This window comes from Emydura macquarii, unplaced genomic scaffold (assembly GCF_026122565.2).
Source record: "Emydura macquarii macquarii isolate MOO-44397 ecotype Brisbane River unplaced genomic scaffold, CSIRO-AGI_Emac_v2 contig_1477, whole genome shotgun sequence".
NCBI lineage: Eukaryota > Metazoa > Chordata > Testudines > Chelidae > Emydura > Emydura macquarii.
The window spans coordinates 13071117-13084550 of record NW_027131614.1 but is presented as its reverse complement, the minus strand read 5'-3'; the positions used below and the strand labels follow the sequence as shown (position 1 = coordinate 13084550).

General features: G+C 41.0%; 1 protein-coding gene across 1 annotated transcript in view; it reads right to left on the bottom strand.

Annotated features, from left to right (window-relative positions):
- Positions 1–13016, bottom strand: part of PPP1R42 (protein phosphatase 1 regulatory subunit 42) — a 57638-nt gene extending 44622 nt beyond the window's left edge. Inside the window, exons 1-5 of the mRNA XM_067553847.1 lie at positions 13000–13016; positions 11156–11373; positions 8770–8936; positions 6157–6295; positions 2603–2719 (exon numbers count right to left, since the gene is read on the bottom strand). Coding sequence (XP_067409948.1) covers positions 2603–2719; positions 6157–6295; positions 8770–8936; positions 11156–11284 — 552 coding nt within the window. The 5' untranslated portion in view covers positions 11285–11373; positions 13000–13016. The remainder of the gene's footprint in view (positions 1–2602; positions 2720–6156; positions 6296–8769; positions 8937–11155; positions 11374–12999) is intronic.
- Between the last annotated feature and the right edge of the window lie 418 nt (positions 13017–13434).

Here is a 13434-nt window from a genome sequence, read left to right as displayed (position 1 = left end):
TTCCAATCAAACTAGGGGTTACATGCTTTTATATTTTAATATGAAGAAAAAGTGAGGTGCAATGGGTATCTGATTCCCAGTGGCTGCTCCAGCTATGCAGAGGGTGCCTCCTGGAAAAGACTGTTTATGTGCACAGGCATGGCTCGAGAATCCTTCATGAAGCTCTCCAGGAAATTTCCATGGGAGTACTTTGCAATCCGTTGCAGAAGGTTTCTGGGGAGGCCTGCCTTATTTCTTCAATCACGGTAGGACACTTTCCCAAGCCACTGATCCTTTAAATGTCCAAAGACACATTCCACCACCATTCTGCACTTGCTCAGTCTATTGTTGAAGTGCTCCTTACTGCTGTCCAGGTGGCTGGTGTATGGCTTTATAAGCCATGAGAGCAATGGGCAGGCTGGGTCTCCCAAGATCACTATTGGTATTTCAACATCATCAATGGTTATTTTGTGATCTGGAAAGAAAGTCCCTGCTTGCAGCTTTCTGAACAGACCTGTATCCTTAAAGATGTACGCATCACACACCTTTCTTGACTATCCCAAGTTGTCAGTGAAACACCCCATGATCCACCAGTGCTTGCAACACCATTGAAAAGTATCCCTTTCTGTTGACCTACTCTTTGGCAAGGTCGTCTGGTGCGAAGATAGGGATATGCATGGTATCAATCACCCCACCACAGTTAGGGAGTCCCATCCACTATGTCCTGCACATTTCCCAGGATCACTACTCTTCTTAGCAGACATTAATTAATGGCCCTGCACACTTGGATCACAACAGCTTTCACAGTGGATTTACCAACTGCAAATTGATTCCCCACTGACTGGTAGCAGTCTGGTGTTGCAAGCTTCCACAGAGCAATCGCCACTTGCTTCTCCACTGTCAGAGCAGGTCTCATTTTAGTGTTGCTGCAATTCAGGGCTGGAGAATGCTCTGCACACAGTTCCTGGAAAGTGGCCTTCCACATTTGAAAGTTCTGCAGTCACTGCTCGTCATCCCATAACTGCATAATGATGCGATCTCGTCAGTGCTTGTTTCCTGGTACCAGAAACGGTGCTTCAGCATGTTCAGATGCTGCGTGACTGCCAGCAGCAACCAGGAATTGTTTCATTCCATGGCTTACAGCAGGGCTGTTAAAGGACATTGCAATGTTCCGTGCAGCGGTTCCTGTCTCAGCTCTGAAAATACTGCAGAATAAGGTGCAAAGTGTTTGTAATGTTCACAACTACAGTGCACAGCTGAGCAGGGTCCATGCTTCTCAGGCTATGGTGTACATGTGGCTAAGCCAGCCTTTTGAAAAAAGGTAGGAAAAAGTAAGGGTTGTTTGCTATTGAAATCAAGGTACAGAGGGAGGGAGGAAACTGCATCATAGGACTTCAAAGCCATGTTCCCATTCCCCTGTGACAATGTTTTGGTCCCATAAGGCATTGCAAGACCTTTTCAAATGCCCCTGTGGCTTGTTACACTGTGGGATAGATACCCACAGTGCATTGCTCTCTGCCAACACAGCAAGCGTGGTGTGGACATACCCAACCAACTTAATTACTGTAGCAGTAGGATGTCAACTTAACTTAAATCAACTTAACTTTGTAGTGTAGACATGCCCTTATTTAAAATGTACCCTCCTGTGATGCCCCCAGCCTCAGCTGGTTTGGACATCACAAAATGTTCATCACACCTTTCAACTTCAGTCTCATGTGTATTAACGTTATTCATTAGTGGTATCTAAATGAGGCAAGATATTGCTTAAATTTCATTTGTTCTTTTTTAATATTAGTGGGGGGAGGATATATCACATCTCAGAGAAGTGTATGACAGTTGACAAGGCAAATCCCACTATATTCTCTTCTGAGAAGATAAACTATACTATTGAAAATATAGAAAACTTGTTTAATGCATTTTATTTAAACGACATTCACTGATGCAAAAAAAGATTTTAAATACACTCAAGACATTACTTTCTGTTTCGTTATGTAGATTTCTTTGTAACTGCTACTATGCAAGATAAGGACTCTTCCTTAAAATACACTAAGGTCCTTCTCCAAAAAGAGAATGGGTTTTACAGGTTTCATTTCTCCTAAATGAAAGAAATTCAGCAGCCACATTCATGGCCACTGCTTCTTATGATATTCTGGAAGCAAGAAAATATCTGGTATAATAAGAAGATGAGAAGAAGGGCTGAGACACTGGCCAGCTGATCAGATATCTAAGAACTGCCTTAACTCATTTACACTAAAAATACTGACTAAAGTGTGGGGATTTATGGCAGTTACCTTAAGACAGAGAACTACAAATTTTAATGTAGTAAAATCTACTTTAAAAGTTAATTAAATTTTAACTTAAAAGTTAATTAAAAACAAGCCAAATCCAACATTCTTGTGCCATGTAGCCTTTGCACTGTGACCCTGATTCAAAGTCCACTGAGGTCAGTGGAAAGATTCCCATTTACTTTAGTCTGATTTGGATCAGGCTCTGTAACTGGGGGGCCCAATAAATTATTAGAATGAAAACAAAATTTGAATTGGCAAATAGCTTAATGATAATGATCAGTCTGATTATTTTGATTTTACTCACACTAAATATTAAAAAACATTATTTTTAATACCTTCACATGTTGAAGTTGGTTGTCAACTGCTATAAGATGGTAAATATTTTCCAAAAGTGCTAATTCTCCCAATTCATCTATATTATTATTGCTGATATTCAACACTGACAAAGATTTCTGGAAGGAAAAAAAGAAAAATACAATTATTTTTTCACATTACAAAAGTGTATAGTATATCCTTTGAGAAAATTCTACCATTAGGCCCACATTGTGAATTTCATAAGGTTTGACTGAAATGTGTAAATGAGAATACACAGGATCGTCTAATACTTCGCATTATGTTTGATGCTGGGGGTGCATCTCTTCTGTGTAGAGGCTTCAGGGTCCCTACAAGGATATGTAATTTTGGTCATGAAGTCAACCTGCAACTATGTTGTGTCTCTACTGTTTTTATAATTCTTAGCATTTATATAGCATTTTTAATCTGAACGTTTCAAAGTGCTTTATAAAGGTGGGTAAATATGACCCAAAGATCTCTCAATGCCAACTGGCAGAGGGCACAGGGTGTGCAGAGGGTTTTACAGGAATCCCCTGGATCTGATACTGCATCACAGGTCACTGATGGGTGGCATGTGAGGTCTCTACTGTGACCCATTTGCCCCCAGAACATCATCATTGCTGCAAACTATATGTGTAGATAATATTAAGGAGCGATGTATCTATACTGAAAATCATGTTCTTGAGATCTTGAGTTAAGGCAGGTTACCAGGGGGTGACATATCTTAGAGATGTTCCTTTTAGGCAGAAGATAACTGACACCTATCTCCCTGTCTGTCATTTGTGTATTGCATATTATGAGGCTTCCCATGTGTACCCAGGATTGTAAGGCAACTTGCTACCACCTGCCATTGGTGTGAGGAAGGCTTGTCTATGCCTACTGGGGGTCAGTTCCACTGGCCATGAGCAATACCAGCACTCCTCCTGCTGTTACTTTGCAGGCTAGTGATAGGGACACTCCAACTCTTAAGCCCACTGAGCATCTCCCTGGAGTGCCCAACATCTGGTCCACTGGACACTCACAGTATTCACCAATCCATGGCTTTCAAAGAAACAGTACGTCCCAGCTTACCCGTTTCACTTCAGATCACTGCTCAGCTTAACTCACAGCACTTAGATTTATTTATAGTGAAATCAAGCATACATTTATTTAAGAAAGCATAGAGATTCAAGTAGTAAAAAGTAGAAGTATTGGAAACAAATGATTATATATAAAATAAAATCATAATGCATTCTAGAGCCTAGACTTAATTAAAAAGACACTCGTGCAATAAAATATTGCTCACTCCAAATTCTTGCAATACTTTACAGTTAAGCAGGCTGTGACCCTTTTTTCATGACACATGCAATCTGTCAGTTTGCCTCCTAGGTAAAGGATTCCATGCGTTTCTTTGCATCCAAGATATATCAGAGCAATACCTAAACTTCATTCATAAATAGGACACCCCTTACAGTTTGTTTCTTCCTGTTGCTTTCCTCTCTTGTAGATTTTGCAATCTCTCAATTTATACCTGAGTGACAGTGGGGCCTGTGAGGCCTAAAGGGGAGTGCTTTTGTTGCCTGTAGGCTACCTTATGCTAAGGGCTGGTGGTGGAGAGGTGCCTCACAACCCAAAGGATCACGAAAGTATCACAATGAGTATTATTAACCCTAATTTCTAGATGCAGGGCTGAGACACAAAAGTTAATTGATTTGTCCATGGTCACACACCAAGTCTACAGCAGAGCTGGTATTAAAATCTGTATCTCCTGACTCCCACATTCCTTGCTCTAACCACAAGATTATGCTGCCTTCCTTTCAGATCTGATCTTGAAAATCTTGTTCATATGTGTACTCCTTTCTCATATGCACAGTCCTATTACCTTGGCCTTTCTTTTGGAATCTACTCTCTTGATGACTTCAACAATGAACTAACATGACCTTCGCCTTTTTGTAATGTGCAACTTTTTGGAAAACAACACAAGGTAATCCATCATCATAGAACAGTCTTTTGGAGTACCTATGGTGATCCTGATGTATCCCCAAAATAAATGTAGTTCAGGTAACATTTATCCCAGTGAGGAAAATATTGTGTACTTTTTTATGTCAAAGAGACAAAGGAGCTTAAGTGTTTAGGAACTGGAAAAAGGCATCTTGAATCAGTATGTTTAAATCTAGGCTTGAAAAGAGGCTAATTATTGGTTGACCACTGACTGTTTCTTTCAGCAGTGCAAATCTAGAAATCTAAATACCTCCTAGAACCTATCTGAAGAGTGAGCTCTGCATTCCAGAAAAGGGCAGAAGTTTTAGCTCTACCATCCATCCATCTACCACCACAATTAATAACCCAAAACTTCCCAAACAGTGGTCCCTGGACCACTGCTTGTCAGCAAAACAGTAGCTGGTAATCCATGGAGAGATTACTGGTCTCATGTTTCCGGGGCTTTCCTTTGTCTCCAGCCATGAGAAGCAAGAACAAATGGGAAGGGAAGCTAATGTGAAGAGCTAAAGAAGACACAGAGTGATTAACTTTGTACAAAAAAGACAAAAGACATCACTCTAAAGATGGCTAAAAATACAAGTCAAAAGCAGCCCATTATCAACATGCAGAGTCCTTCTGAAACTGATTTGTTTCATATAGCACAGCATTGGAATCCTGCTGCAATAAAATCTGGTGCCCTTCATGCTGTCAGCTCAAATACCTAGAAAACAGTTTTTTGTGACTTTTTATGTCACTGTACTCTCTTAGGAAATGGGTAAGGAGGTAAATTAATAATCTGGATCTTCACCAGGGATGAATATCTGTTTTGCGAATTTACTAAAGTACTGATGCAGGAGGTTGGTCACTACAAACTACCAGTTACTCTTCAGTAGTAAAGACTTGAAATGAGATGTAGGTGCTGAAATGGAATTTTACAAGAATCCTAGATCTTTTTATTTAAATATTGTTTCTTGAGATACTTTACAAATTTAAAACAAAACAGAGAGAGTGGATTTTACTTTCATTTTTCACAATAAATGTTTATTCAATGGTGAGAAAAAGCTGAAAGCAGAAACCACCAGATGTTGAAGAAAAGACTGATTATATTTCATAGATTGAAAAAACTGTTCATCCTTTCATAAGGATTTTCCCCATAATGCTGCCAAATTCATTGGCTGCTGGGCTATTAACTTTAAATGCCACCTCTGAAAAAGTTTGCAAGCTTTGAATTCAAGAACTGAGTTATTGCCTTCTCTGTGATAAATCCCCTTTCTTCCTTTTCAACTTATTCACTATTTATTTCTTCTGCATACAAAAAGTATGTCCTTCAACTTCAGGCAAATAAATAAATAGATGCCACAAACAAACAAGCACACAGATTGCTAGATTCTGCTGAAATGCAACACTCCAGATTTTTCCTAGCTTTTCTAAGTTATGTGGAGAGAAAAACAACTCAACCCTTTATAGATCCCACTGGAATGGAGCCCTTATAACTAACGAAATGGGGGAAATATACAAAAAATTGAGCATTCTACAGCACCTTCCTTTCATAGGTCTATTGCCAACTGCTTGTCAGAAAATTCATATATACGCTTACTGCCAAGGAATGAAGAGTTCTTGGATCAAACAAGAGCTTTTCTCCAAGAGGAAGCCGTTGGCTTTCAACATGTAGCTCTCTCAGTTCTTCTAATGTTTCCAAGCCCTCTACTACAGCGATGTAATTGCCCCCCAGATACCTGCAGAAAACAACATAATGGGACTTAACGCAGTGTGAGGGTAAAAGAAAAACAAAACAGTGCAAATCTACACTCAAGTCTCAAAATAAAAATGAATCACTTGCAGCATTATTAAACAGTAGCAGTTAATGTGTTAAGGAATTACAACAGAGTGAGGAACTCTGATGTAAACAGACTTGTATTTGACTGTGCCATTTATAGATTAATAGATGCAAGTCTACCGTATCAAATCTATTATTCTATAGATAATAATATTGTTAAATATTTTGGAAAAGAGGACAATATTTCAAACAAACTCTAATGTTAAATTTCAAATAATATTCATTGCTACACAAGGTATGTGGCCACAGAAAACTTGAATGTAAATATTATATAGCCAATGAAGGGTATTTATGATTTGTGGCAAGGCACCTCCTTCATCTCATCAGCCCCAGAGTTTCTCCCTTTGGCAATAGGGGCATAGGCGTGCACAGCACATTTCATGAGGGTGTGCACCCAGTGAATTTTCATGAGGGTGTGCACCCAGTGAATTTTCACTTTCATCTTTAGCGGGGGTGTCAAACTGAATTCCACCGGCGGGCCACATTTGAATTGCCCGCCGTCGGAATTCTTGCCAGGCCTTAGTCTCCATCGGAAAATCTCGCAGCTCCTTCTTTTTCGGCGGCAGCTCACTGTGTCTGTCCGCCGAGAAATCGCACACCTGCCACTCTTTCGGCGGCAGCTCTACCCTCCAGCAAGAAACACAGCGAGCTGCCACCGTGGGCAACATCAAAAAGGTACGGGGGCCGGATAAAAAAGGTTTGACACCCCTGCATTAGGGTGTGCCTGGGCACAGCTGGCACACCCCGTGCGCACGCCCATGAATAGGGGCCTAGAATAAATTAGTCCTACTCTGGAGGTTTTGAATTCTTTGATTTGGTCAGTTTTTTCCAATATTTACAAGGTGAGCCTCCAGGAGGGCCGAAGTAATTCTCTTAAGCATAATTCTCTTAAGCCCCTTCTCCAAGGTGTTGACTTATTATGCTGGCATCTGGCTGCCAGCCCTTCACAAACAGAAGTAAACTTGGTTGTTTCCCCAACAGGGAGGAGAGCATACTTCTATCTAGGATAAATCTTTTCTCCCTGCTACCCTAACCCTGCTGCAGAAGAGGGGTTTTTAAAGATCACCAGCAGCTCTTAATTGGACTCAGGTGTTTCTAATTAACCTGAGATAACCTTCTTTCAGCACATAGGATGAAGGGCCTTCATCATTCTAGGACTGATATACCTGCCTTCCACCACTCTCTTATACCCTCCCACAATCTGTTGAGCCCCAGGCCCAGTGACTCCTCCCCTTAGGCTGCGGGAGGGGCCGGAACACAAACAGGACCATTCTCTTAAACCCCATAAAATCACGAGACCTTCTTGTCAACCTCCTCCTTGCCTTGGCCAAGGCGGCCATCTACAGCACCAGGAATAGGAGGCTGGCCAAGGAGGTGCTCTGCGACTGTGGGGTCTCCTTCTGTTCCTCCATTCGTTCACGCATCCAGGCAGAGTTCCTCTGGGCAGCGTCCGCTGACTCCCTAGATACCTTCTGGGAGCAGTGTGTGCTGTCCGGGGTTCTCTGCTTGATGTCCCTGTCAGGTTCCCTCTGCTTAGCCCTTTGATCTTCACGCCTATCCCAGGTTTTTAATCTGTTGTCCCCCTAATTAATTGAGTCCAGGCTCAGTGGCTCCTCCCCTCAGGCTGGGGGAAGAGCTTTCAGCTATGGGTGGGCTTGCACCCGCCCATGCCCTGAAGCTCAAATAGGACCCCCCCACAATCAGTTGAGTCCCAGGCCCAGTGACTCCACCCCTTAGGCTGGGGGAGGGGCCTTTAGCAGTGAGCGGGTATGAGCCCACCCACTTCCCACAACACAAATAGGACCACTCTCTTATACCCTATAGAGTCACGAGACCTCCTCGTCGACCTCCTCATAGCACTGGCCAAGGTGGCCATTTACAACACGAGGGAGAGGATGTTGGCTGAGGACATGCTCTGCAACTGTGGGGCCTATTTCCATTCCTCTGACCAATCATGTATCTGGGCAGAGTTCCTCTGGGCCGCATCCGCTGATTCCTTAGCTACTTTTGAGGAGCAATGGGTGCTGTCCGGGGGTTCTCTGCCAAGTGTGTCTCTTTCAGATTCCCTCCGTTTAGCCCTTTGACTTTCACGCCTGTTTCTGTTTTCTCATTTGTTGTCCCCCAAAATTAATTGAGTCCTGTGCCCAGTAGTTCCTCCCCTTAAGCTGGGGGAGGGGCGTTTAGCCGTTGGCAGGCTTGCTACGACCACTCTCTTATAGCTGTCAGGTATGACTTTGTCACAGATTTGAAAGACAACATTTAGCTTACTTATAGGGAGAGAACTTCAATGCTTAATTTTTTCTTAAATTTCTTATTAATACATAGTGTAAAATGATATATTGACTTATTAAAAATAAAAGAATTTTCACTTACAGTTTCTCAAGTTTTTTCAGTGATGTGAGATTTTCTATACATGAAATACAATTGTTTTGAAGGTACAGATGGGTTAGATTTGAAGCAAAGCCCAAATTATGGATTTGTCTAATTTGGTTATCATACAAATACAAGACATTAAGATTTCTGCACAAAGAGAGGTCATCCTGGAAGAAAGAATAAAATGATTATATACACTCCCTCATAAGTTATAATCAACTTCTGAAGCTTGTTATTTTTTTCTGCATTAAATTCAGTTCTGCTGTAGATAAATCAGTAGATTTTCACCACTGACAAACACATTAAACTTGAATTCACCATTTGTAGTAAACATAATTAAGCAATTGTCTCCTACAAGCAAACACTAATTTTTCTCTTTAATGCTTTGCTGTACTGATACTATGAGAATTATGGCTCTCACCAGCCTGTGAACATGACTTAATTTATTATCTCATTGCCTTCTCTGCCTTCTTCTAGTAAATTTCAGGAAAATGTCTGTTCAGTGGATTGCTGCCTCAAACTAAAAGCTACCTTAGTATTTCATTGCTGTAATAGAAAACAGTTTCTTGGGTACGAAAGTATAAAAATGATAAATTATATAAAAACATGAACTTGAATGTATTTTACTATACTTCCTCTTTTAAGAGTTCACCAGAATCTGAAGCTTCCTTGAAAGAAATTCTTAAATAACCTGATCAAAATATATAAAATTCTGCTAGCATATTTATATCAAAGTATTCCTAAGGCATCTGTCACCTTGGTATCTAAAGACCTGATCCTCCAACTGGATCTTCATGGGCCAACTCATGCACCTGTGCTTAGCTCTTTTAACTTTAATGGGGCTCCATGGGAGTGCAGGGATTTCATGCATGGATCCAGTTACAGGATCGGGGCCTAATACCTTCATTATTTAAAACAGAGTTTGGTGGTTGTTTTTTTGTTTTATTTTAAGAAATCCATCACTTGTTTGCATTTAGTTGCTCAGGGTCTAGCAATTTCAAAATACATTCAGTATCTTGAGGGAATCAGACCTAATCCAGGCCCCAGTGAAATCAATGACAAAACTCCAATCATTAAATTGAAAAAGAGCAGGATTGAGCTCACAGTCTGCAGGTTTATTCTTTTAAAATAAAGTGCCGTTATTATTTAAATGGTCAGGCCAAAAGAGAGTAAATTAATTCACTAAGGAAAGCTGTTACTTGTGCAATTTTGGACAACCACCATTCAAACTTGTTAGCCTCCTTAGCCTCACTAGACTTATATCCCAGCCTGTTTCTCTCCTTCGCCTTCTTCCAAAATGCTAGGAATAAATCATAGGCAAGTGGAAAGAATTTGCTACAAGGTAACAACTCTTCCATAAAATGCCCAAGAGAATTAAAAATGTCTATTTAAAAATGAAATTAGTGCTGTATTTTAACAGCATTTAAGACTATTACTACCTCTTTAAAATAATTAAAAATCTGAGCTACAGAATTTCTGTTCCTTCCCAGTTATTAATTAATTATTTTTATTAGGTATTATTTGCATTGCAGCAATGCCCAAAGGCCCCTAATCAGAATCAGTCCACTGTGTAAACTTTAAAGCTCACATTTTTCATTAACTTAATTAGGTAGCAAATGTCTCAATTAAGTTAAAATACAGCAAACTAATTTCATTTAAAAATGATATTTTTTCTCTTCTTTGGAATATTACAAAAGGGATTCTTAATTTAACCTTTTTAAAAACAACAAAACATGGTTGTTTAACATTTGCAAGGCAAAAAGCTATTGAGTTCATCTCTCTTCTTCGAAGTGCAATTGCTTTTATATGCTTCTTTCTTTTAATAAAAAAAATATTAGGTAACATAGCTGACATGCCCAATACATCTTTCCTGTGTGCTAGATATATAGGTTACACTACCACACTTTCATGCAGGTAAAAATCTCAACTGACTTCAATAAGCGTTTTGCCTACATAAACAAAACAGAATAAGGCCAATGGTGAGGAACAATTTTGTTGATCAGTGGGAACTATGAAACCACTGAAGTGTGTGAATATATGGAAGCACTACAGGTACTATCAGAGCTATAAGATGTTTATATTCTAAATATCTGTACATTCCAAATTAATCTTATGCTCTGCCAAGTTACATGCAGGCTCTCCCGCAGTATCTGTTTTTAAAACCTCTGCAATGAATGCGCAAATATGTGTTTCCAAATAGGTCTTTGAAAAAAATTGGTCAATTACCATGTTTTAAAATATAATATAGGATCAGCATTGTCCTCCTCTTCCCCCCAACAATTAACAACTCACCAAAAACTGCACTAAAACATCCTAAAACCCCAGCTATAAAACTGAGTTAAAAAATTAAAAGTAGTATTTTCATTATTTATGAAAAATTTCTTACAATTGTATCTATATTTTTATCTGATAAGTTCAGGTGTGTTATCTTTCTCAGACACTGTGCCAGGGACTCTTCTTTGCGGTTTTTGTGATTGATGCTTTTAGCAACTAGATCCACTGTTAGTCGAACCATAATTCTGCAATTAGCCAAATTTTTGCAGAAAACTATTTTGATATCACTAAGAATTCCATATATTCTTGTAAGTGTCTTTTCGAAAGTGCCTTAAAAATAAAATGAACAAATAAGATTACAGTGTTTGTATACAGAAACTCTGGCAAAGTAAAAAAATATATTTTACCAAAATTTCATTAAAGTTTAATGTAATTTTCCCTGTGCAATTCCTTTCATATTTACTGCAAGACATTTTCGTAAAAATAGAAGCATCCTCTTTTTTAATCAGCCTCTCTCCCTGTTTTCGGAATTTATTTTAGGGCATTTTCCAGAAAATAAATGATACATCACAAGATTTTGTTTGTTGTTTCAGTGTGCTTAAGAGGCTTGCAACTCCCATTTCTAGTCAATTTCAAACTGAAACAGCACTACTGTCTGGAGCTGTAGAAATAATTCCTGGCCACTTTTACATAAATAACTAATTATTGACAGGTCCTAAGTTTAATTTCAAACTCCTTTACCAGCAATTAATCAGTTTATACCAAACCTAAGAAGGTTTAATTATATCTGATATCCTTAAGGGTTCAAAAATGTAACTCTAAATTTACTTTTGCCTATTACTGGGGTTAGTGGTAGGTTTTATCCTATGTATGCACCACTATAGAGTTGCACAATAGTTAACACAACTCCATAATGCTGTTGGTGAGCCAACTAAAAATTGACTATAATTTTCATACTGAAAATGTGCCAAACTTAGTTTTATCACTTAAAATACTGATAAGCATGAAAATAAAACATTAAAAAATTGCAGCCTACATTCTTAGGGAGGACTGATCTCATGCAAAGTCTAAAGTTCAGCAGCTTCCAGTTGTACATGTATAAAACAATTTTGTTTGGTTTTATTTAATGGGAAAAGTATACTTTTTTTCTGCTCACTTAATTAAAAAAGGGATGAGCAGATTCTCCTTATACTTTCCCCCAGAATTTCACCAGAGGCCTGAGACAAACCATGGAGAGGACAGTGTTCCCAACTCCCATTATATTTGGGGTTCTTCTTAAATCCCCAGCTTCTGGATTCATGTAACTACACGAGACTCTAAACTTTCTTTTAAAAAAAATAATTCTAGCTTTCATGGTTATGGATCAAAGCTGGAACATTTTTGGTACCAAAGACCAGTAATACCAATCCCACATGTATTGTTTTTAAAACCTTGTTATTTGTAAGCCAATCATTGGCTGGGCTCAGCAGTACTAAAAGCATCACTAAGAAATGAAGTCTGGCAAATTTAACAGCAGGCAAAATGCAAAAGGAGCAGCTGAGGCAACTTCAGTGCTTCCTTCCACCCACCTTCTACACCTGCCAGGCCTTAATAGGCTGCATGGAGCCACCATACAGCCTACCCCACAGCTCCCTGCCCCACCCCCTCACCCACAGCCCGATCTGCCTCCCTCCCGGCCCATCTACCCCGGAGATGGCAGCACCTCCCTGCTCATCACCCCAATTCTCCCGCCATCCACCCCGCAGACAGCAGTACCTCCCTGCACATCACCCCATCGACGGCGCTGCCTCCCTGCCCATCCCCCGCATTCTCCCCCCTTCCGCCTCAGCTCCTCCCCGCCCATCACTCCAATCCCCCCATGTGCCTTAGCAACGGCAGCACCTCCCCACCAATCCCCCCCTTCACCCCACGCGTTCGTGGCTGGTCCGCCCCGCACCCCGCGCGTACCACACGCACCGACCCCCCGCCCCCGGCCGAGCAGCGCCAGCCTTGGCAGGGGTTGTGACGGAACCGTGCGCTGCTTCCCTAGCCGCCTAGCTCAGAGTCAGGGCCGGTTGCTAGGGTGACAGAACGCCACCCGCAGAGGCTGCCGGGTGGGCGGTTCTTCCGCCCGCGGGCGGTGCTCAGGGGGGCGTGGCTGCGGCCCTCGAGCCTCCAGCTGACTCAACCGTCAAACCGCGGAGATCAAAGGGGCAGAAGGAGAGGGGGGGAAAGGGGAGTCGGGGACTCTTACGCATGCGCATTCTGTACCGGGGGGAGGGGGAGACTCGAGAGAGAGAGCGCGCCGCGAATCCGAGTCGCTCTTACTCTGACCTGAGGAGCTGCGCGCGCCTCTCGGTGTGTGCGATTTTTGGGGCGAAATGGGTGCCTGTCCCTGCGAACCTCCTCGGG